At 32.5% G+C, this 25,272-nt stretch overlaps 1 protein-coding gene across 5 annotated transcripts in view; it reads left to right on the top strand.

Annotated features, from left to right (window-relative positions):
• Positions 1 to 25,272, top strand: part of LOC145254869 (steroidogenic factor 1-like) — a 377,291-nt gene that overhangs the window by 336,459 nt on the left and 15,560 nt on the right. For all 5 annotated transcript variants that reach the window (XM_080113737.1, XM_080113739.1, XM_080113741.1 and 2 more), the window contains 2 exons: positions 8,164 to 9,072; positions 21,245 to 21,424. In XM_080113737.1, coding sequence (XP_079969863.1) covers positions 8,166 to 9,072; positions 21,245 to 21,424 — 1,087 coding nt within the window. In that variant the 5' untranslated portion in view covers positions 8,164 to 8,165. The remainder of the gene's footprint in view (positions 1 to 8,163; positions 9,073 to 21,244; positions 21,425 to 25,272) is intronic.

Below are 25,272 nucleotides of genomic sequence, written 5' to 3'. Positions count from 1 at the left end.
GAAATCGTTCAATGCATGTTTGCTGCCTGTTATTCCTTAAGTTGACAGAGGGGAAAACATGAGGGTTTATTTGTACTATGGACATGTATGTGAGCACGCACTGAGGAATGTCATAAATTACAAAATTTAGCCAAATTTTTTTTGTATGAAAGTATAGTGTTTTATCATAATGTTATAAAGAGGTGGGTATTTTGTTCTTATAACGGGATCAGATTATAAACATATAAATTGTATGTTGGTTAGTCAGAGGATATAATATCGACATATAAACTGAGTCATGTTGTATCAGAGAGTTATCACACGTGTATATATTACAGTTCATATTTACATAAAGGTATCATTTTTTATAAGATAAATAATATAATTTTTTATAATGTATGCTTCATGCTTTTCTTTCTTCAAGAATTCTTCTATCTTCACTGCTGAGCTCTGTGATGAAACATGAAACAACCAACGATAACCAATTGAGACCTTTGCTCTTCCTTCTTTTGTGAAACCACAGAACAATACTTTATATTTTTAAAATATAAATTTATTTCAGTTGTCTCGAATGGTCCTCACAGGATCTGCATTTCGTCTACATGCTTATTCTTCACAGCCTTGCTTCCTGGCTTGAAGTACATCTATTCACTTGTGTGACTAAACTCCAACTCTCGACTCTAAACTTCCAGACCTCCTGACCTCAGTTTCGTTATGACGTCTGCCTTCCCAAGGTTATTTTGTTTATATAACCTAGGTAATTTACGTAAACATTTTCAGCTAAAACCCATTGCTACACTTTATTCTATAAACAATAAATAACTCCCAATATAAACTATTTTAAGAATATCATTGAGTAGATAGACAGATCGATGATAACTAATCAATTTTCAACACTGTTATTTATCCAACAATAAATAAAACGATTGAAAAATTAAAATGAAAACTGTTCAGAGATTAAACCAACAAAGTAAGTGGGAGACCAATGATAATTCAGATGGAAGAAACAAATGAGAAAAGAATGTAAAAAAAATTGTAGGATAAGTTTTAAAAAAGGAAACGTTTTTTTTTCTTGTTTTCTTTTTTTTAAATATCCTTATTTTCGCACTTTTTTTTTTTTTTTGAGAGAAAATATTGCATTCAAATATAATTAATGAGAATGTTCATAAACATTTTGACTCCTCTTTGTTATTGTATCGAAATTCGGAAATCGAAATAATGATGTTCATGTGTAACCAATAGCATCTAATGAATTGCCATGCCGCATTAATGTAAAAAGCAAAAACTTACAAAAAAAACAAAGTATAAATTAATTAATAGTTAAATAAAAAAAACATAGTTATCATAGAAATTAGAAATGTTAGCTATTTTTCTTGTCGTCACGTGACCAAAACAAACAGTCAAAATCATTTTCTCATTGAATCTTTGAAGATGTAACTGTGTAATGACAATTAGGTAGATAACTTATTGGTAATTTCTTTACAATTTTTTATCAAAGAAAGGCGTCTTTGTTTTTATTTGAGACGCATATTTAACCAAACACAGACACAAACATGTGCAAGGGAAATATACGCAGTTAGAGATATATAAAGAGAGAGGGGAGGAAGAATAACCTTTTTACAGAGTGTTGATTCCGTTGAATAATAACGAACAGCAGTCCGATGGAGTGATTTGTATCATATGCACAATCACACACACACCACACACATGACTGTAATAGCCTAAGCATTAAATAAACTTGACCGCAGGTGAAATAATGTCTGTTAGTGATGCCATATTTTAATTTTAGTAACCATTCATTTATAAAGGGAAGAATTGCATTCCGGAATATGAGAATTTTCAGAGCTCAGCCAATCAGAATGGACGAACTTTGACACAGAAGCCTTTATTATTTATGAACAGGAAATTGGAAAGATTATGTTAGGTCTATGTTTTCTTGAAGCAATTACGGTTGGTGTAATAACAGAATCTGTGGAAAGTATAAAATTCATTCTGATGAAAACTGGTAGCAGTGGTAGTACTAAATACTTAGAGAAAAAAATAGGGAGTCCTTCCTCTGGGGATGTTGCGATTGTGATGGTGTTGCTCATAGGATGAAATGTAGTATTTTAATATAACGACTAAATGTGTCTATAATGGTGTTTGATAGCTACATAAGATAGTAGCTATTAGCTTAGATATATTGAATTTGTATGTGGCATCTGTTGTGACAAACCTATGCTACTTTGGTCCAGAGGTGAATTTCTGCAGCCATTTTATTGAAGATATATGGAGATTATTATTATTAGAATATGCTAATTAAAATTTCATATCAAACATGTGATATCAGCTTAAGACATAAACAATAACTGAATGTTTATTAATTAATTCCTGCAAGACTATTGCAGCGGACATCCCATAATTTGCTGACTTCCAGGTGAAAAAAAAGTGTTTTCTTTCTTTTTTCTTGTTTTTTAAAAGAAAAAAGAAAAAAAGAAAGAAGGTTTACCTTGAAAATTTTAAGAATATGACACTGATTTGACACATTATGTTGTGAAATATTTAATTGAAAATTGTTGAATTCTTTAATATTATCATTTGTTTTGTTTACTTTGTCTTTATATTCAACAATGTTTTTTATCAGATTGTAATGTAAACGCCTTCAAAATTAAACTTGTTGATTATAATGACCAATCCATGATTAGGTAAATCTATAATGTGAAATCTAATCGACATATTAAATTGGAGGATTTGCTGAAAACAATATATTTATTCAGTATAGATTTATCCCAAAGACAAATTAGGTGTGCTGTTATGTCATGTGGAGTGTTCGACCTCCTGAATAAACTGTCGTAGAAGCATGGAAGTCTTGAATTACAGAAAGGTTGACTGGTTAAGAAATATTTTTTGGTGAACTCAAGAACCTGTATGGAATTTGGAACGAGACTCTTATTATTTAATCTGAAGAAAAGGTTTCATTCGAAATGCCATGCAAGTTTCCGAGTTCAACAGAAAGGAAGACTTAGAATCAAATGATTAAACAAGATTGTACAGGGTGGAGTTTGAAAACAGTTAACTCGTTGAACTATGAGAAGTGGAGAGATCTTGCAAAATATTAAAAAGCGACAGGAAAAAAGTGAAGAGAGAGAGAGAGTTATGCATTTTAAATCTATACTCCTATAAATTTTTTTTGTGTATTGAAATCCATATTAAAAACCCTTTTCTCTATTTATTTGAAAAGAAAATATAACTTTGTTATATATGGGTCGTGGAATTGCATTCATCTTCAAAAGATCTAGCTAATTTGCATATTCTTTTAAACATTCATTTTAATGGGATGATCATTACGTGTAATTACATTCATGCAGATATTCTACATGATTTATACTTGCATAAAAAGGTTACAGTAAACACAAATTTATATATATATATATATATATATATATATATATATGCATTTGTTTAAATAAATTGCCTACCAAACTGCTCTCTCAGTTTGTTGTCTACAGACATTAAACTTAATATATAGGGTATTCAAAACTTTATATTTGGGTTTTAGTCAGAGAAAATCAGTGTAAAAGTGTGAAAATTTAAAAAATAGAATTTGCCAGGTGAAATTCAAACAGCATTACGAATATACATGTGTAACGTAATAGCTATTGGTTAATGTTTTAGCCTTGCAGCAAATGTGTCTTCATAGCTCAGGAATTAACATCAAAGGAAAAAGTAAATCGTAAGCTAAACGTTTTAGTTTCGATTCTCGGTGGTGGTTCTTTTTTTTTTTTTTTTTTTTTTTTTTTTTTTTTTTTTAACTTTTTTAATCATTACTATATATTGGGTCTAATATAATAAATACGAAATCTGCATTAATCAAAATATCATATTTAAGCATATTTTACGACCAAGCAGTCAGGCAGCCTGCTAGTTCATAAATAATAATTTTTTTTAATTATTTTTTTTGTTTGTCTTAAAAAAACAAAACTTATCAATAAAATAAAAGGTGACCTGCATTCTAAAGTGCAAAGCTTTTGCTAGACACTCATGTTATATAGAGGAAGAGGGACAGTGACGCCAGGCATCCAAATTGAATGGGAGAGAGTAATCATATTCAAACTATCTTTCTCAGTACTAGGACTTATATTTGAGTTTTTGGAGTATACCCAAGGAATTGACCCAGGATATAACCAGACCTCTGCAAGCCACTGCTGGATATAATAAAATTTTATTTTATTAAAATAATTGCCCAAAAATAAAATATTAAACTTTTAAAGTTCCTTTTGCTTTTTGTTTTTCAATGAAAAAAATGACTAAATCCTCAAAATGAAGTTTGCTATATACTCAAGTGACCTATGCAAACTGGTGATATTCGATCATCGCTGCCTTCGCCACATCCTCTGTGTCCTCTGGCAACAGTTTGTCCTCAACAGCACAATTCACACTGCAGGATCAATTCCCTCCAAAAATCTCTCTTTACCTGATGCCTTCGCTGGTTTAACAACGCTTTTCAACGACACCCAGATGATTTCATCCGTGAAGTCATTGATCCCACTGCACCACTAGGCTGAAAAAACTGTCACAGTGGTCAACTCAAAACCTGGCTGAAGACAGTGAAGCAGAACGCTGACCTGATTCTAGGTCCTCATCTTTACAAAGTCCACTGTTGGAACCATGAATGGTTTGCACACGGAAACAACCTTGAATCGCAATGCCTAGTCAGTCAGTGTTATTCTCACAATTCGACCGATATAACCTTCGACCAAGTGTATTTTGGGAATATTTCTGTTGAGCTCGGGAATCTGTATGGAATTTTGAATGGAATCCTTATTTAATCCAAATAAAGGATTCTAATTGAAATTCCATGCAAATTTTCGAGTTCAACAGAAAGATTCTATAGTGTCCAACAACATACACCTTAAAAAGAACATTGTGCGAATAAAACTCAAGATTAGAACAGTTGTCCAAAGAATCCAAATTATGTATCCTCATCTCAAAAATTTAGAAACAGATACTACACTTGTACAAATTCATGACTAAAACTACTGAAAATTTCCACAAAACACAAGTGCATACCTAAGTGTACCCGTATGTCTCACCAACAAACACACAGACACAGATGAACAGCAGTACAAAAATTATAAATCAATACATGATGGGAAATGCTGTCCGTTGCACAGCTGAATAACGAAAAATATTTTGTATTTGTAAATAAAAAAATTAGTTTCGGTTGTAATGCTGACTGAATTTTTAGGAGAAGACATTTTGCATTTTAAATTTTCCTTAATTTCGTCTTTTTGGTAAATTCCGTTTCTGCTTAATTAAATCTTTAATCTTGATTTCTTACGTGTTCAACCTATTTTATTAATTTCAGAATTATTTAAATGAAGATTGATAATTTGTATTATTATTTGGACTACTGTTCGCATCTTGGATATTATTCTCACAACGTTTCAGCTGATGAGTGTAGTATCTGTTTTGTCCACAATCAGTGAAATAAGTAATCCTTCTAGACTGAGGCAAGTTTTAATTTTTTTTTTTTTTTTTTGTCCCAATCCAGAATGCCCCCATTTGGGGGAGCTAGATTTTCACCCACATTAAAAACCGACTTAGTCTGGCTTTGTCCTTGTGGGAAGGCAACAAAATTGGGACAAGCTTTTAATTTAGTGACCCCCCCCCCCTTCCTATCTAATTATTATGAGTTCAAACTTCACCGGGCATTTGTATTGGTATTCTAATTTTGCCATATAATGAACTATTTTCGTTCTGTTCATCATTGAGATTCGCTTCTCCATATTGTAGCCAATGAAGTTTCACATCTTATATAACCTTGAATAGGTTGATCAAGTTTGTAGTGTTTTGACAGAATTTACACTTACGTTGTCATGCAGAAGTATGCAGTCTCATGACTGGTTGTATATTCGTGTCTTTTGAGAAAGCAACAAATGTGTGTTTTTATCAAAGTATATATTTTCTTTATTATTACAGCACAGTTTTAAAAAAAAATCAATGCTTTTTATGTTCTTTAATTAAAAAATAAAGGCAGAATGACTTTTTTTTTTCTTTATTATTATTTTATTTTTTTTTTTTTAGCAGTACAAAGCCAAATGAATCTTTATCCCAGATTGGCTTCCATACAATCCTTTCAGCTTTTATTTCAAACAAGATTTCGATTGTTAAATCCTACTACTACAGATTAGTGGGGATTAATCGTAATAAATCTTTTTTTAATTAATCTCAAATCGTCTTCCAATTACTGATTAACATCGTTTCTCACATAAAACAAACATTTTGATCTGACGGTTTGAGACTGATATTTTAAATGAATGGACATCTACTACATGCGACATTAAGCCCTCATTTCTTTTTTTTTGCTTTTATATTTTATCTTGCTGTTATATTTTATAATGCATAAAGTTATCTTGTCGAATTTTTCAAAATTAAACCCTAGAACTACCTATGTATTGAGCTCTTTTGAAGTAAATACTGAAAATCAATATATATATATATATATAATATAAAGCTGAACGTCGGTGTGTGTGTGTGTGTGTGTGTGTGTGTGTGTGTGTGTGTGTGTGTGTGTGTCTGGTCACGAATAGGCTCCTATATGGTTGACTATTTTAAAAAACTGATTGCATATAATGATAGATGTATCAAGGATCAGGAATGGGTATGTTTGATCTGTCAGAATGGTGGTTCATAAAAATTGTGGGGTCAGCGTTCGCGCCTGGCCCCCAAAGTATGGAAATAAAAAAAAATTAAAAAAAAACGTTTACAAGTGTTTTTGATATAGATGTACATAAGAATACTTTGATAAGTATGTTTCAACTTAAATAGGGATTGTATAATAAAATTGTGGGGTTCGCGCCTGTACTCCATGGAAATATGGCACAAACTTTAACAAAGACATTTCATATCTATTTGCGTAAGTATACTTTATATATATATATATATAAACGACATTATTTTTTCCACCAACCTAATATAAATGTACAATTAATGGGAGAGACCTTGAGCAGAGTGCTTGATTATTAAAAAAAATTTGAAAATAAGAACGTAATATTTTTATATCACATACAATATCATAAATTGTCGGTTGAAATACAAGAATAAAAAGAAAAATGAAAATAAGATCTGTGACTGTAATATGAGAGAGAGAGAGAGCTTCATATAGAGGGTGTGAAGAGAGTTCAATTATAGGCCCCCTTTATTTGGATTTGAAACCGATGGTATCTATATTTTCTGATCTTCTGTAACACGCACACACACATGGAACTCAATTGGTTAAGATACTGTATTTAAATGTTAACCTGGTTTCAACTCTCTCTCCCCCCCCACCGTGCTGATAGAGAAATTATATATAAATGAAGTTGATTTTGTTAGTGAAACGATCGTACTCAAATCTGTCATTGTTTTTGATTCTTTGGACATATGTAAATGATCATGTTTCATTTACCTCTCTCTCTCTCTCTCTCTCTCTCTCTCTTTATATATATATATATATATATATATATATATATATATATATAGCAAGATTACTCAATGCTGTAAAAAAATTAAATAGAAGAGATTAAAAACCGTGTTGTTTGAACCCTCTGTCTCTATCTCTCTCATAAATTGATCTTAAGAATGTTTTGTTGAATATAATGTTTGAATAATTAATCCATAAAAAATGCTTTAAAAAATATATAGTTGTATTGTTTTATAAATAAAGTAGAAGTCGTTCCCTATTAAACTTGTATAGACCTAATTTGCAACCTGGCATGCTTATGTTGATATCAACTTAGTTTTATTGCCGTCCATCTCACCCCCACACTTAAGTAACACATATTGCCACTGAAACATAAGTGGCTATTATGATAAGGGACAACTTGGGTGGGGAGTTGAGTAGCAAGATTTTAATTTACATTACATTTAAATTTCTGTGTGTTGGTATGGTTCAGAAAACAGAGAGCATGGAAAGAATTTTAAAAAATGTTTTTTTATTTGAATGTACTGTTAACATTGACTTATTTAAAGAATTCACTCCTAAACTAATGAATCGATCGTTATGAATTATATAATATATATTCTAGGCAACACAGTGAGTAATGTGGTCACATTATTTTTTGTAAACTTTTTCATTCAGTGAGAGTACTGCCTAACTTTTTTATTTCCTGAAAAATTTCCAGAATATCCTTCTAATATTTCTTTGTCTTTCTACTTTTCTAGGAATGAGCTGTACCAGTGAGGTTGGTATCTCACCAGTCTTGCTCCAAGCCATCTCTCACACACTGACCTCAACAGAGAACCAGGAGACTGTAGACAAAAACTCTACATTTGACCGGCGCCATGAAACCAACGGTTTTTGCATAGAAGACTCCAAAGAGGCAAAAGAAGCCACTACAGCCATTCTTAAATTTGCTTCCGATCAGGAGTCCGAGACGAAGATCGTCCCAATTCTTCATGGAATGCACGAACCGACTGCTCCTCTTATCCGACAGGTACAAATGGATGGTAATGGGCAGGTGATACTCGACGCCAGCCCAGAGGTCAAGGCGATGCTGAAACAAAAAATAAATCAGCGGGTTATCTTCAAGCCTCATTCTGACTCTGTCAACATCTCGGATGCAAACATGAGTTTTGTTAATGTTTACACAACCATCGAGAATGCAGACATGAAAAGTAGGGATCTGTCGGGCCTAAATAATGAAATCAAGATCATCGATGGCAGGAAATATGCGAGTTCACCCGATGTAATTGTCTGCTACAATCATGACAGTACTTTGGTTCCTTCACCGGCAAATGACATCATCGTTTCTGATTCTGAAAATGGAATGGTGCAATCTTCCTCACCTCTCAAACCTCCATCGATTGAGCTGAACTCTGCTTCTCCACAATTAAGATTTAATCACCAACTCGGAGTAGGAGATGAAGAAGAAGAGGAGGAAGAGGATGAAGATGAAATGGGAACCGATAGTAATAGCAACTCGCAAGTTATCGACAATAAGGAATCTATACAGAAAATCTACGTCTCCCAATCCGAAGAGAGTATGTCATTTCCAGTTCACAACATTTCGACCGAGGCGTCACCGAAAGAGGGTGTTAAAACTTGTCCAGTCTGTGAAGACAAAGTTTCTGGTATGTGACCACTTTTTTTTTTTTATCAGGACATTTTTTTTTCCATACAGGAAAAGAAATACGTGCATACAAAAACATATACACACACATACAAGCATGTATATGCATACTAAGACTTGCATGCACACACACTCGGACAAATAAATACATGCATGCAGAAATATCAGTGCAGATACATACATGTCAGTGAACACACACACACACATTCAAAAAAAGACTCACACAAAAGCATACACATAGAAACCAACCCAGAGAAACATGCAGAAAGGAAACATTCCAGAACATAGGAGAGCAGAAAGTGGACCATTACTTTTAGCAGCCTCGTAACTCTCACTTTTCTTTTAGTCCTCACATTCCATGAGCTTGTTTCTGACAAACGGGAAAAAATTGCTGGTTTCTAGGTCGGAATCTATCTAACATATATTGTGGGCTAGTTTTGGACCTCAATGTAATATCTTTTTTTTTTTTTTTTTTTTTAGTTTTTTTTACATCAAGTGGCTTTATGCCTTGTTTGAAGCAATTTCCATTTTTAAAAAAAAAGTTTAAACCTGGAATGGAATTTCAAACAAAATGGAATAATAGATAAGTATGAAAACAGACTAATAAAAATAAGAAAATACAACTGCATCATCATCATCATCAGGTTTTCATATTTAAGATGCTATGTATCTCTCATGCTTACTCTCTATACTAAAGATGTTGATATCAATCATGTTGCAAAAGAAAAAAGCAGTCAGGTGACTTTGTATATACTCAAACCAGATTTTCCTTGGTCTTCTATCATAAAAATAGAACTGCTATCTATTCAAACAACCTTACGCTTTTCTAGACCAAATGATGTGAGTTAATCGAAATATCGGTTCTGCTTTGATTTTGCTTTAATGATATGTTTGTGTTCATATTTGACTTTTAATTGAAATATTCTAGTGTTCACGTCAATTAAAAAATAACTTTAAATTAAGGAGGCAAAAAGAAAGTCTGCACAATGGAAAATTGTTATTTAAATGTCACTTTAGGACATTAATGCAACTAGTTAATATTTAGTAGCATAGCCCTTCTGCAATTTGACAATCTGCAATCTTTTTGGAATTCCTTGAATTAGACTGCAGTAATACTCTGGGGAAAGGGCATCCCACTTTTCTTTAATTTTTGTCCAAAGTTCTTCCAAATTTGAAATTTTATCATTGTGTAGCTGTTGCTTGATGTAATGCCATACATTTTCGATAGGATTGAGGTCTGGAGATTGTGCAGACCAATCCAAACACGGAATATCATGCTCTTCCAGGAACCTCTTGACATTGCCAGCTGTATGAATGGGAACATTATGTTGCATGAAGATGGAATTATCATCCAAATTTCGATCAAAGTAGGGTAGAAAATGCTCAGTCAACATATTGATGTACTTGGTCGAATTAATTCGACCTTGCAAGTGAACTATAGGCCCTGAACCATTGGTACTAATAATGCCTCGCACCATAACTGAACCTCCACCACCTTGCAGCGTTGAAACTGAGCACCAAGGATTAAATTCTTTGTCTTTCCTCCAATGGACATACTGCCTACCATCGCTGCTATTGAACTTGCTTACATCACTAAAAAGCACTTTTGACCAATATGAAGAGTCATGATCTTCATTGTATCTGATGAAGTCCAGACAGTGCTTTCTGTTCTTTACAGAAATCATTGGCTTGTGTCTTGCAGCATATCCTCGCAAATTAAATTCCTTTAATCTGTTCTTGACAGTAGAAAGAGAGCACTTTTTAACAAGATTGCACTGTTGTTGGATTTGGGGAGCCGTTTCAAATTTGTTTCTTAGGTTGCAGATCTTGATAGCCTTGTCTTCCCTGTTAGAAGTAGTACGACCAGAGTTAGGGGCATCATGAACACTGCCGGTGTTTTTGTGCTTTTGCACAGTCTTTCGTACCATTTTCTAATCACATTTCAATCTGCGGCCAATTTCTTGATTGGATAAACAAGAAAGGTAGAGATTAATGAGCTCCTGAGGATCACTAAGAGAAATTCGTGGCATATCGACTAAATGTTATGTTTGATTAACCTGGAACAACAACAATTACGATTAGAGATGCTTTGTTGCCTGTTGGTGAATATTTAAAACTGATTTAGGGGCGATAATTTAAGCTGGTTTTAAGCGAATTTGTTGCTGCGGACTTTCTTTTTGCCTCCTCAATTTGAAGTTATTTTTTAATTGACGTGAACACTAGAATATTTCAATTAAAAGTCAAATATGAACAAGTAAAATTATAGAGGAATAAAACGCGAATCAAATGAGGTGTAGTTTGTTTGAACAGTTACATTAAATTTAGCTTAAATTTGCAGTTTTTCAAAAAATTACAAGTGCGGACTTTCTTTTTACCAGAACTGTATACTACATCTGCATGGTGTAACATGTTTACAAGACCTAAGAGTTTAGTGTTATTTCAAACTTTTCCTTTTCCTTAGTTGCTATATCAAACCTTGAGTCCAGTCTACTCTACAATTTAACTAAAATTGGGCAGGGTGAGGAGGGAGGGGGCAGCAGAAATTAGAACACAAACACCTGTATAAAGTAGAATCGATATTTCAATGATTTCAAACCCTCTTAAGCTTTTCTAAAACAAATGATTATGGTCGTTTGAATCGATCGAAATATCAGTTCAGCTTTAATGATGTGTTTATGTTCTTATCTCTACTGTTTGCATGCTTGCTCTCGAACATATACACCTTCACACAAAAACGTAAGCATTAACATGAGGCACATACATACACATGAACAGAGATATATATACAGAAAGAAAAGAATACTCTCAAGAACATTTGCACTTATTCACACACACAGAAACACACACACACTCACTCGCTAAAGTGTACATGCATATATAAACATAACCCATTCTCTCTACCAGGTAGATAATGTATGCATGCTTTAACATGTTTTAGAGACTTAAGAACTCGTAGGTGTTGTTTCAGATTTTTCCTTCTAAGCTAGTTGCCATACCAAGGGTTCAGTCCAATCTGTTCTGCTATTCATTCATATCTAAAAGTGTGGGGGGTGTATATTGATTCATACAACAACAACAGCCATTTGAATGCAAGCAGAAACAAAAGATTATCTTTAATCCATTGATAAACGGATTAACATGGCAGATCAAGATCCAGACTTGCCATCAATAATTCATAAATATCTTTTGATTCTTTGTCAGATGTGGACATGGTGCTTTTATGAATGGCGATGGTCACTGGTCAGTCGCAGGTGACCTTTGCTATAATTTTTACTTTAATCTTGAATCTGCTGCTGTTGAGATGAGGGTCAGTTTTTGTGGGAAAGTTTGTTTTGATTTCATTTATTTTATTCATATTATTTGGATTCTTCAAACTACTGTTCTCATCTTGAATATTATTCACACAACGTTTCAGCCGATGTAACCTCCAATCTATCTTATTAAACTCGAGGAATTTTTCAGTTGAACTCTGGAATCTGCACAGAATTTCAAACAGAACCTTTTATTTAACCTTCAGGGGTAGCATGTTCTCATTCCATCAGCCATGACTAGGTAGAAATCCTAAGTAATTCAGTTGTATTTTAGTGTTATCAGCACTTCAACCTCCAGAAGAGTGTAGCTTACAACTGAATTTTACAAGTACTTTATCCACTACACCACAAACCTTTTGAAATGTTGTGCAAATATCATTCAAGATGAGAATGATAGTCCAAATAATACATGTCCTCATCTAGAAAATTTAGAAACATAATATCTATTTCATTTATGTATTTTTTTTTAATAAATATAAATTTAGATTATTCGGACTGCTATTCCATCTTGAATGGTTTTAGCTATTTATTTTTAAAGTTAAATTCACTCCAAACAAGGCTCATTGCCACTGGAATGTAAGAGAGCCAGATCAATAGGGACATCCTAAGTAGGGAGTTGTGCAACAAGATGTTTGTTTACATCAAATTTAAATCTCTGCATGTTGGCTCAGTCAGAAAAAGAGGGGGTATTCCAAAGGCAGGCAGTTTCAGGAAAGAATCATTTCAACCAAGATGAGAATAGTTTGAATAATACAAATAAGATTGATGATTTGTATTTGAACTCTGTTCAAAATTCTATATAAGTTTCTAAGTTTGACATAAAGCTTTACTTCCCAATTTAAAAAAAATTCAGCTGAAAATAAACAGATTTTACATTGGGCGAAACGTTAAAATAACAATCAAGATACTTGCCATCAATAATTCATAAATATCTTTTGATACTTTGTTGAATGTGGGCATTGTGCTTTTATGAATACTAGTCCAAATGATACAAACTATCAATCCTCAACTAAAAAAGTCCAAATGATACAAACTATCAATCCTCAACTAAAAAAGTCCAAATGATACAAACTATCAATCCTCAACTAAAAAAGTCCAAATGATACAAACTATCAATCCTCAACTAAAAAAGTCCAAATGATACAAACTATCAATCCTCAACTAAAAAAGTCCAAATGATACAAACTATCAATCCTCAACTAAAAAAGTCCAAATGATACAAACTATCAATCCTCAACTAGAAAGTCCAAATGATACAAACTATCAATCCTCAACTAAAAAAGTCCAAATGATACAAACTATCAATCCTCAACTAAAAAAGTCCAAATGATACAAACTATCAATCCTCAACTAAAAAAGTCCAAATGATACAAACTATCAATCCTCAACTAAAAAAGTCCCAAACTAAATATTGAAAATAAAGTTTTAAAAAAATGCAATTAAAATAAAACATTGGAGATTTACAAAACAAAACAGAAAACTTGTTTTTACACACAGTTCTTTATCAAAAAATTTAAGTCAGACTGATGTGAGCAATTTGCTTGTCACTTTAATAAACTTAATTTTCATGATGAGAATAAATATTGGATTAAATTTAATATTTTCATTAAAGATATTTTTAAATCAAGTTTTCAACTTTCAACCATTATTCATTTTAATGTCTTTGTTTATTTGTTTTAATTTTTTTTTCATTTTGATAGTTTTGTTTATTTGTTTTGATGGTTTTGTTTATTTGTTTTGATGGCTAGTTTTGTTTGTTTTGATGGCTAGTTTTGTTTTGATGGTTTTGTTTATTTGTTTTAATGGCTTTGTTGTCCGTGTCAAGGAGATTGTTTCTTGCCAAGTTTGTAACTGTTTGCTTGATTCAATCATTAACAAACTTGCAAAAGTATATCAAAGTATAACTTAAACTGTTCAATTTGGGATATCAAGGTCAAGGTTACAGAAAAGATTAAAGTCAAACTTTTGGCAATAACTTTGGTTCTTTGTGTTATTTTAATTCTTCAGACTACTGTTCTGAACTTTATTATCATTTTCATGTTTCGATTAATATAACCGCTGAACTTTTTCAGCTGATACCACCTAATATCGAAGGACTTAATATTAGGTTAGTGCAAAAATAATGTCGTTTTTGACGTTTAACTTCAAAAGATCATAACTCCTTTCATAATAAACTTTATTAATCGAAATAAAAACCATTAGAATCGACACATTTTTGCCAACGAGGAACAAGTTTATTTATCCTATTAGCATAGAAATCTGGAATTCTGGAAGCGATGAAGTCATTGAAGGCCGATTCGGCATTATCTCAGCTTTTGAAGCATTTTTTGCACAGAAAGTTGTTGAGATGCTTGAAAAAGTGATAATCGGTGGAGGAGAGGTCCGGTGAATATGATGGATGAGGCAAAGTCTCGCAGCCCAATTTGTTCAGCTTCTGCAGAGTCAGTTGAGCAACATGTGAGCAAGCATTGTCATGGAGGAAAATTGTCCCCTTTATATTGACAAATCTTGTGCACATATGTTGGAGCTTCTGGTGTATTTCATCAATTTGTCGGCAGTACTTCTCCGACATAATCGTTTTGACCAGATTCAAGAAGCTGTGATGGATGAGACTGGTTGCAAACCCAACAATCACCATAACCTTTTTTTGGTGCAATTTTGGCTTCGGGGAAATATTGTGAAGCTTCTCCGGTATCCAACTACTGTGCCAAACGTCACCGGTTGTCGTAGAGGATCCACTTCTCATCATATGTCACAATCCGCTTGAGTAATAGGTCATTTTTGTTGCGCAGAAGAAGTGTAGAAGACACCTTAAAAACCGAGTTTTTTGATTATGGTTCAATTCATGCGGCACCCATTTCTTCAACTTTTTTGACTTCCCTATTTGCTTTAAATGGCGAACGACTGTTCAATAGTCGACCTCGAGTTCAACAGCAACTTCTCATGTGGTTTTGTGAGGATCGGCTTCAATTCAGGCTTTCAAATGTTTGTTATCAACCGCAGTCGGCCAGCCGCGACTGTCTTCGTCTTCAAGGCTCTCGTCACCATTGCGAAATTTCTTGAACCACCGTTGTACCACACATTTGCTAGTAGTTCCTGGGCCAAATGCATACTTGATATCATGAGCTATCTTGGCAGCTTTTTGGCCTAGTTTGAACTGGAACAAGAAAATTGTGCGGATTTGAATTTTGTCCATGCTGTCGAAAACCCTACAAAAAACATGAATAGAGAGGTTGAGAACGGTAACGAATAACATGATTCAGTAGAGCTAAAAACGCGCTTTAAAATGATATATAACATGGCTATATATATATATATATATATATATATATATATATATCAATGAATTAATTCAGAAATCATATCAACGTAACATATGTGAGAAAACGATATTGTTTTTGCACCAACGTTAAAACCAACAATGTAGCTCCAATATGTGGATGATACATTCATACTCTGACCCCCACCAGGAAGATGTTCAACTATTTCTTGAATATGTGAACTCTATCTATCCATTTATATCGTTCACAATGGAAAAAAAATCATCGTGCTTAGATGTGCTGATAACTTGCACTAGTCAGGGGTTTGTCATCTGTCTATCAAAAGCCAACTTTCACTGGACAGTATCTAAACTTAAACTCCTACCATCCATATAATGTAAAGAAAGGAATCGTCTGTTGCCGACAACACTGAGCAAAAGCAATATGTAATAACAGCAATGCATATCAAGAGGAGATGGACAGTTTAAGAGAAACCCTCCACTGAAACAACTTTCCAGAGAGCATAACATCAGCTCCAAGAAATCTAGATCAAACATCAAAAAACACCATCTGAAAACTCAGTTTGTATATGAAGGGCTTGCCAGAAAAACTTCAAAGAATATGTAATCGATATGACATCAGGACAGTGCAGGAGCAATTCGATTCTCCAGAAACATTTTGTGTGAATCAAGCCCCCTACAGAAAAAAAACATGACTAAGAACTGTGTGTAGGAGATCCCATATAAATGTAGAAGACTACACAAATGTAAGACATGTTGTCCACTAAAAATAAGGTTAGAAGAACATCGAAAAACTGTAATACGTGAGAGATTGAAAAGTCAGGTATATTATATGGTGAGAAAAGGAGAAACCATTAATCCTTATGAGATGAAGTAAAAATTATAAACAGAAGAACAATGCAGAGTAAGATGATACGAAGAAGCAGCATATGTTGGGTGACAATCAATTCCTAAGTAGACCTAGTATAGAATTTAACACAATATGGGAACTGTTAAATATAAATAATAGATAATATATATAGTAAGAAGTAGATAGTAATAAAATATGTATATGATGAGAATAATGAAAATAGTATTCCAACGAGATTAAGATGAATTTCCAACAACTTTTTTCATTTTGAAATAGAACAAAGTCATACTTTTCACAACAAATATATTTTCAAATATTGAACTCGTATTTTTATTTTCTTCAATTTATTCATCCAGAAAAGGTCTTACAATAAAAACGAAACATTGATGGACATATAATACTTGGTTTGTTCCTTTTTCATCTCTCTCTCTATCTATCTATATATATATATATATATATATATATATATATATATATAGTGTAAAATTTTGTTGAAAATTCAAAGACTCGCATTTTCTTTTTATAACCTTCGTTTATTTCCTGGATTTTTTCCATTACAGCTGTTTCATTAATGGATAGGCAATTTTACAATGAAACAGCTGTAATGGAAAAAATCCAGGAAATAAATGAAAATCCGCCTTTGAAAGGTTGCCTCCGTCGAGAGATTTGCTAATCCTATGAGATATAACTGTAAGCACATCTGCTGTAGATCTAGCAGAACGGAAACCATATTGAGTGTCACTAAGAAGGTTATAAAAAGAAAACGCGAGTCTTTGAATTTTCAACAAAATTTTGCACTATATATGCTCTGCACCTATTAAATAGATACATTGAGCTTAACTCAAAATTAACGGGGCTGGCTTTTAAATAACAATCTAAACCTGTTAAACAAAAACGGTATACATTGAAAGTAACCATATTTCAAAAACAAACTTAAAAATAAATAAATATATATATATATATATATATATATATATATATATATAATATGTGTGTGTGTAGTAATAGATAGTGATATTTACATCTAGAAATCGAATAGGTTTAAGGCTCCTAAAATTCATATTAGAATTGTGCATAAAGACTCGTGACTCATTGGTTAGATCTTGGAAAAATTCACTTATAAAAGTGACTTTCTTCTGATGGCTGAAGTTCAATCTTCCGTGTGGACGACCAACAATACAATTGCAAATTACTTAGACATTTCGATTATTCAGTCGTGGATGAGAAAATGAGAGCATGCTATCCCTGTGGATTAAATAAAGGGTTCTGTGAAAATGACACTCAATATGAGAGCAGTAGTTTGAAGAATCCAAATAATATGAATAACCAATCCTCATCTAAAATAATTCAGAAACGTAATATTAATTCAGTACAGACCCAAAATCTATATATGTATAAAAGTGAACGTGTCTGTCTGTGTACATTTCCCTATGCAATAACTCTGTCAATTTTCAGTCTACAGACTCGAAATTTGATATACAGGGTCAGTAGATTTGGGAAAATCTTTGTGATCGGTTTTCGGCCAGAAATTTCGCTGTTAAGGGGTCAAACTTCAACGATTTGACTTTTGAGAATTCTACCAAACTCCTCCTGACAATTTTGGATCGAAACAATTGAAATTTTAGATATAGGTTCCTTGGACATGGATCTAACTTAATAACTTGATTTGAGCCAAAAACAATAGATCTTAAAGGGTCATAATAGAGGTCAAAGTTAAAAAAAAAAAAAAAAAAAAAAAAAATTGACCTCTGCGGTCTCTACCAAATTACTCAGACAATTTCTGGTCTAAACATTTGAAATTTTACATAAAGGGTATTCAGAGATAGGGCAAGCTTTTTAATCGGTTTGGGTCGAAAATTGTTAGTTACCAATATATAAATGTATGTATGTTTGCATGTCTGCCTAAAACTTTTGACAGAGGCGACGGATTTTACCAAGATCAGTATCGTTTTGAAGTTCGACCTCTCAGACGATAAATATCGAAAAATTGGTTAAAGACATTAATATCTTCACCTGCAACTGGGCACTTTTCTACGGGGCGTGGGGGGGAGTGCTTTTTTCGCTGATATTTTTTAAAGTCATCCTCTCCTTTCGATTGTCCAGCCTTACTTTTAAAATAAGTCACTTCCGGTTTGGTAGTGGTTGTAACAGAAAAGACGTCAGGTTTTTTTTCCCGTTCTTTTCCTCCTTTGTGGTATGGGTTCGAGCCTGCCTTCCTACTACCAATTTTTTTTTTTTTCATCCAAACACCCGGGCAATGCCGGACTGAAATGCTACTAATACAAAAATTGAAAACCATACTCAAAATGAGAACAGTAGTTTGAAGAATTCAAATAATACGAATAACCAATTCTCATCTCAAAAATTCAGAAACGTAACTTTGTTTCTGACTATCACAGAGACACACCACTTGGTCCATAATGTAATTAATGAAATCTCACTTTTTATATGACTAGCATTTCAGCCCGGCATTGCCCGGGTGTTTGGATGTGTGTGTTGAGAAAAAATAAAATAATAAAAAGTGAAAGTAGGAAGGCAGGCTCGAACCCGTACTGTGAAGGAGGAAAAGAACGGGAAATAAAACTGACGTCTTTGCTGTTACGATTACCGCTAAACCAGAAGTGACTTATGTTTAAATTAAGGCTGGACAATCGAAAGGAGAAGATGATTTTAAAAAATATCGGCGAAAAAGTGACCCTCCTCCCCTGTAGAAAAGTGCCCAATTTAGGGTGAAGAAATTAGTGTTTTTAGCCAATTTTTCGATAGATAAATTTTCGACCCAAACCGATTAAAAAAAAAAAAAATAAATAAAAAAAAAACTTGCCCTATCTCTGAATACACTTTGTCAAATTTTGAATGTTTAGACCAGAAATTGTCTGAGTAATTTGGTAGAGACCGCAGAGGTCAATTTTTTTTAAAACTTTGACCGCTTAAGATCTATTGTTTTGGGCTCAAATCAAGTTATTAAGTTAGACCCATGTCCAAGGAACCTATATCTAAAATTTCAAGTGTTTAGATCCAAAATTGTCAGGAGGAGTTTGGTAGAATTCTCAAAGGTCAAATCGTTGATCTTTTAACAGCGAAATTTCTGGCCGAAAACTGATTACAAAGATTTTCCCAAATCTCAGTACCCTGTATATCAAATTTCGAGTCTGTAGACTGAAAATTGACAGTTATTGCATAGGGAAATGTACACACACACACACAGACACGTTCACTTTTATATATATAATAGTTTCGATTTTGAAAAGCAAAGTCATGGTCAACATTTTTACAGAAATATTTTACTTTTTGTGTATGTGTTTTTTTTTGTTTTTTTGTTTTTTTTTCAAACTTGATCTATGGGGCTGATGCTCTTTATAATGTTAACAATCATGCAAAATTTCACCCTGATCATATAGTTTGAGTTATCAATGTTACCACAGCATGTAAAATAAAAATTAAAAGAGAGATTGACATCAAGTCTGTTTTATCACTTCCTATTTTCCTTGGCTTTTCTCTGTGAACTGGAATTGCTATTTCACTTTAACTGTTCCACACTGCTAACCCAAAGAACTCTCATCCATTTTATTTTTCAATGTGGCCATACCATCAAAGTTTCCTGTTCTGCACATATCTCACGATGCTGTCGAGAATTAATCTGCACACTGCATACACATGACTAATAGACTTTGTTTTTGTTCAATACTGGTAACACTCTGCTGGTTAGTAATGGTAGAAATTCCTTAAACTTACTCCATCCACTTCTAACACTTTCAATGAAGCTATCACTTGCTCCATCTTGTCCTCTAATGATATCACCAAGGTAACAAAACTTCTCGAAAACCTCAATAGTTTCACCATCCAGATATGCTTCCTCCACATCTGACTTCTCATCCATTTCCATTGTCTTTCACATTTTGTGTATAAACTGGTTGTCTTCTCTCAACCAATAATTCCACTGCACTTATGTACCTAATGCTTACATGTATCATTTGAATTATAAATTGCATCCAACCCCCTTTCCACAAATACACGTTGACCTTTATATTTGGAAAGATAGTCAACACTGTCATGCATATACTCCAAGCAACTTAAACCCTATTATTTTTTTTGCCTTTTCTAGAAGTGTGAGTTCTTTGCTCTTTATAATCCAGAAAAGGCAGATTTCCATTTAAATCACTAGAGCTTCCCACGGTTCACTGCTTTTTGATCAAACTCCCCCCCCCTGCCTTTTTTTTCTTTTTAAATAAGAAAAATCTGAGTAAATTAATTAAGTACTTTTATTTTATAAAAAAAAAAAAAATGATTAAGTGCTTAATGGGGATTCGTAAGCACTACAAAAATCTTACAAATTTGAATTATTGTTGAGTTATCTTGCTTTGTTAATTTTAGATTGTTTTCAAAATGGCAGACAAACAACTGCTCTTTGGTCACTCATAAAATTTGATTTCTTATTTAAAAATAAAACTATTTGATTAATTTACGTGATATTTCGAATATGATATTTTCATCACGTGCTTGTGCATCATACAGAGTTTTCTTTATTTTTGTTTTTAAATATAGGGGAAATTCTGAACAAGAACCAAAAAGGGACATACCTACCCCCCTCCACACACACACACACACACATTGGTTCAGAAATTCATTTTTGTTTCAGTTTTTTGACTGTTGCTTTTCTAAATATTAAAACGTTTGTTTAAATGTGCATAACAATTCATTTTATCTTTGTTTTTCTTTTTCTTATTGTCAGGTTACCATTATGGAATATTTTCTTGTGAAAGTTGCAAAGGATTTTTCAAACGAACGGTGCAGAATATAAAGGCGTACAAATGTCACCAAAAAGGCAATTGTGAAATCAATGTTTACAATCGGAAAAAATGCCCCGCCTGTCGGTTCACAAAATGTATAGAAGTTGGAATGAAATTAGAAGGTCAGTAAAATTCTTTTCTACAAAAACAAAAAACTTTTGCATTTCAATTTAGTTTTTAAACATAAAATACTTCTCCATTTTTTTTGATGAGGATTATTCGGATCATTTAAATTAAGTTCTCGTCTTGGATGCTATTTTCACAATGTCTGTTGGTGTAACCTCTGACCTAGTTCAGGTGTAGCTTGTCGAATTTGGGAATCTGTACAGAATTTCAAATGGAACCCTTTATTTAATTCATGTGAGTAGCATGCAAGGATCCGTGGTGTAGTGGATAAAGTACTTTGTAAAAACTGGGAGTTCTAGGTTCAATCCTCAGTGTTGGTGATACTTGAAAATACAATTGTGAATTAGAATTTTCACCTAATCATCCCTGATGGAACGAGAGGATATTACCCCTGTGGATTAAATAAATGGTTCTGTTCAATATTCCCTGCAGAAGATTGCTGAGTTTGACGAGATATACCTGAAGATAGTCAAGGGTTACATCAACCGAAATGTTGTGATAATAGCAGTAGTCTAAAGAGTCCAAATAATACGAATGAAATAAATTTTCAGACAAAATGTAATTAGTGGATTAATATGGAAACCAATTTGTTAAAATCATGGCACCAACACATTTTTAAAATCATGGCACCAACACATTTTTAAAATCATAACACCAACATATTTTTAAAATCATGGCACCAACACATTTTTAAAATCATGGCACCAACACATTTTTAAAATCATAACACCAACATATTTTTAAAATCATGGCACCAACACATTTTTAAAATCATGGCACCAACACATTTTTAAAATCATGGCACCAACACATTTTTAAAATCATGGCACCAACACATTTTTAAAATCATGGCACCAACACATTTTTAAAATCATGGCACCAACACATTTTTAAAATCATAACACCAACATATTTTTAAAATCATGGCACCAACACATTTTTAAAATCATGGCACCAACACATTTTTAAAATCATGGCACCAACACATTTTTAAAATCATGGCACCAACACATTTTTAAAATCATGGCACCAACACATTTTTAAAATCATGGCACCAACACATTTTTAAAATCATGGCACCAACACATTTTTAAAATCATGGCACCAACATATTTTTAAAATCATGGCACCAACATATTTTTAAAATCATGGCACCAACATATTTTTAAAATCATGGCACCAACACATTTTTAAAATCATGGCACCAACATATTTTTAAAATCATAACACCAACATATTTTTAAAATCATGGCACCAACACATTTTTAAAATAATAACACCAACATATTTTTAAAATCATGGCACCAACATATTTTTAAAATCATGGCATCAACACATTTTTAAAATCACTGATATTCTGGTTGTTCAGTATGATGTTGGACTTAATGAAATATCAGTAGCTTTAGAGACGTGTCTGTGTCATGATTTTAATTAGTTTGCTACAGTAAACTTATAATGATTTAAAAGAAAAATTACTAGATAGACCACCTGATGTTGCCCAGTAATGCATAAGAATATGTTACCATTTTTCTAATGTTCTATGATTTTTTTAATTAAATTATCTTTTTCCTTTTTATTCATGCCATTTATTGGTTTATATCATCCTTTTACGCTACTACTACTACTACTCCCTCTTCCTCAATGTACAAATAGAATTATCAATAGTATTTTGTATTATGCTAGATGTACGCATAACCTAACTGGGTGGTAACCACAACCACTATTTTGATCTCTTCTTTTTAAGACGTTTTTTTTTGCATAACTAAAAATAATGTCTCTTCTATATTTTTTATTATTGTTATATATATATATATGTGTGTATATATATATATGTCCGAAAATTGGAACTTGCAGTTTCTCTTCCAATTTTCAGATTTTTTAATCATGATCAAACATATTTTGTTTCCTTTTGGTGGATTGATAGTTGCTATTTCTTCTGATGAGTTAAGGATAAAATAGATTCACTGATTGATATAATAATTAAGTGAATGATTTTGTGCTACGAAACAGATATTGTCAAGAATTGTCAACTGAATTAAAGGAATAAATTGTAAGATGGTCAACATCATGCGCTTTGGGATATAAACTTTTGTCATTCATTCATTATATATATATATATATATATATATATATATATATATAATTATAGATGCCTTTGGTAGCAAATAAACTTTATTGCATCGCTTGACAAGTGACTTTTGATTTCTTGCAAACCAATTGTCCGAAACATTAGCATTTTCAGTGTAGTGACTATGTAATATTTGTCTATATAAATAAAAATATTATACATACATAAAAAATATTATACATACACAGACACTAGCATGAGAAACCCAACATTGAATGAGGATCAACAAATTTTCCACACTTCCAATACTTTTATTGTCATCGAAATCAGTGAAATTGCTCATTTGTTAATCAAATCGATTGATTGCCTGCAGAAACCTTAATTAAAGTTTAAAATGCAAAAGTCAAGTATCATGGTTCGATTGTACTCTATCTGAACAGAAACATATATTTCAAGCACGCTGTCATGTCAAGAACTGACTGCTGATTTTATGCACATTTATCTCTGCACAAGCAGTGATAAATGCACTTGCGATGTTACGTTGTATAAAAGTGTTAACTTTGTTCAAAATCGACTGTTCCTTCTTTAATCGGATTTTTTTAATTATCGATTTTCAATACTTATCAGAGGTATTCCAATATAAAACTGACATAAGAGCACTCCCAGACACATAAAGTACATTTGTATGAAATTTCATAAAAATTTGCTTGGCCGTTTTGAACATTCGCACACAAACAGTGCCATTTATATATAAGTAGATACACACATATACACTAGAAGAATACCCATCTGAAGACAAGTAAAATTAACAGAACAATTTCCACCATGTTTACGTTTCTTATTTTTGTTTTGATCAAAATACATGATTTTCATTCTAGGAAAATGTTTTAAATTCAAGGCTCAATTAATCAATTAAAATGGCATGATTGTGTAATTGATGTCTAGTGTGGATCAAATTCAAATCTGAAATATTTGAACTTTCAAATGAAAGATTATGGCCATAGTATGCTACCTAACATTTTAAAATACTCCAAAGAAACTGAAATTTAGGAAATATATTTATTAATTGATATCTAATATCTATTGTTAAAATTGCACAAAAATCAGATGCATCTAAATTTTCATGAAAGACTTCCATCTATTTTTATTTCGTTTGCATCAAACTACAGTAAAGTATTTATATTATTTGGATTCTTCAGATTACTGTTCTCGTCTTGAGTGTCATTTTTCACAATGTTTCGGTTGCTGTAACCTCCAAATTTCTTAAAACACATTTTGTCAAACTCGGGAATTTGGATGGAATTTTGAACAGAACCCTTTATTTAGCATGTTCTCATTCTGTCAGCCATAGATAATGGTCCTAAGTAATTTGCAATTGGTTTTTTTCCAAGTACTCTAACCACTGCACCACAGGTCTTTATGGACAATTCTAACACAAATTTTAGGAGCCTTAAACTTATTTTATCTCTAGATGTAAATATCATTATTTATTACTACATATATTATCTATTATTTATAATTAACAATTCCCATATAGTATTAAATTCTGTACTAGGCAACACTCAAAATATGATTGCAAACTATTTATATCTTCTACTCGATCATGGCTGACAGAATGAGAGCATGCTACCTCTGTAGATTAAATAAAAGGCTCTGTTCAAAATTTTGTGTAGATTCCCAAATTCCACAAGATGCTTGGCGGTTACGTTCACCAAAATGTTCTGCAAATAACACTTAAGATGAAAACAATAATATGAGCATACCTAAATTTATAAA

Source organism: Euprymna scolopes, chromosome 30 (assembly GCF_053919585.1).
Source record: "Euprymna scolopes isolate OS-2025 chromosome 30, ASM5391958v1, whole genome shotgun sequence".
In the NCBI taxonomy this organism is placed as follows: Eukaryota; Metazoa; Mollusca; class Cephalopoda; order Sepiida; family Sepiolidae; genus Euprymna; species Euprymna scolopes.
The sequence above is the reverse complement of the archived record's forward strand: the minus strand, read 5'-3'. Positions and strand labels throughout refer to the sequence as shown.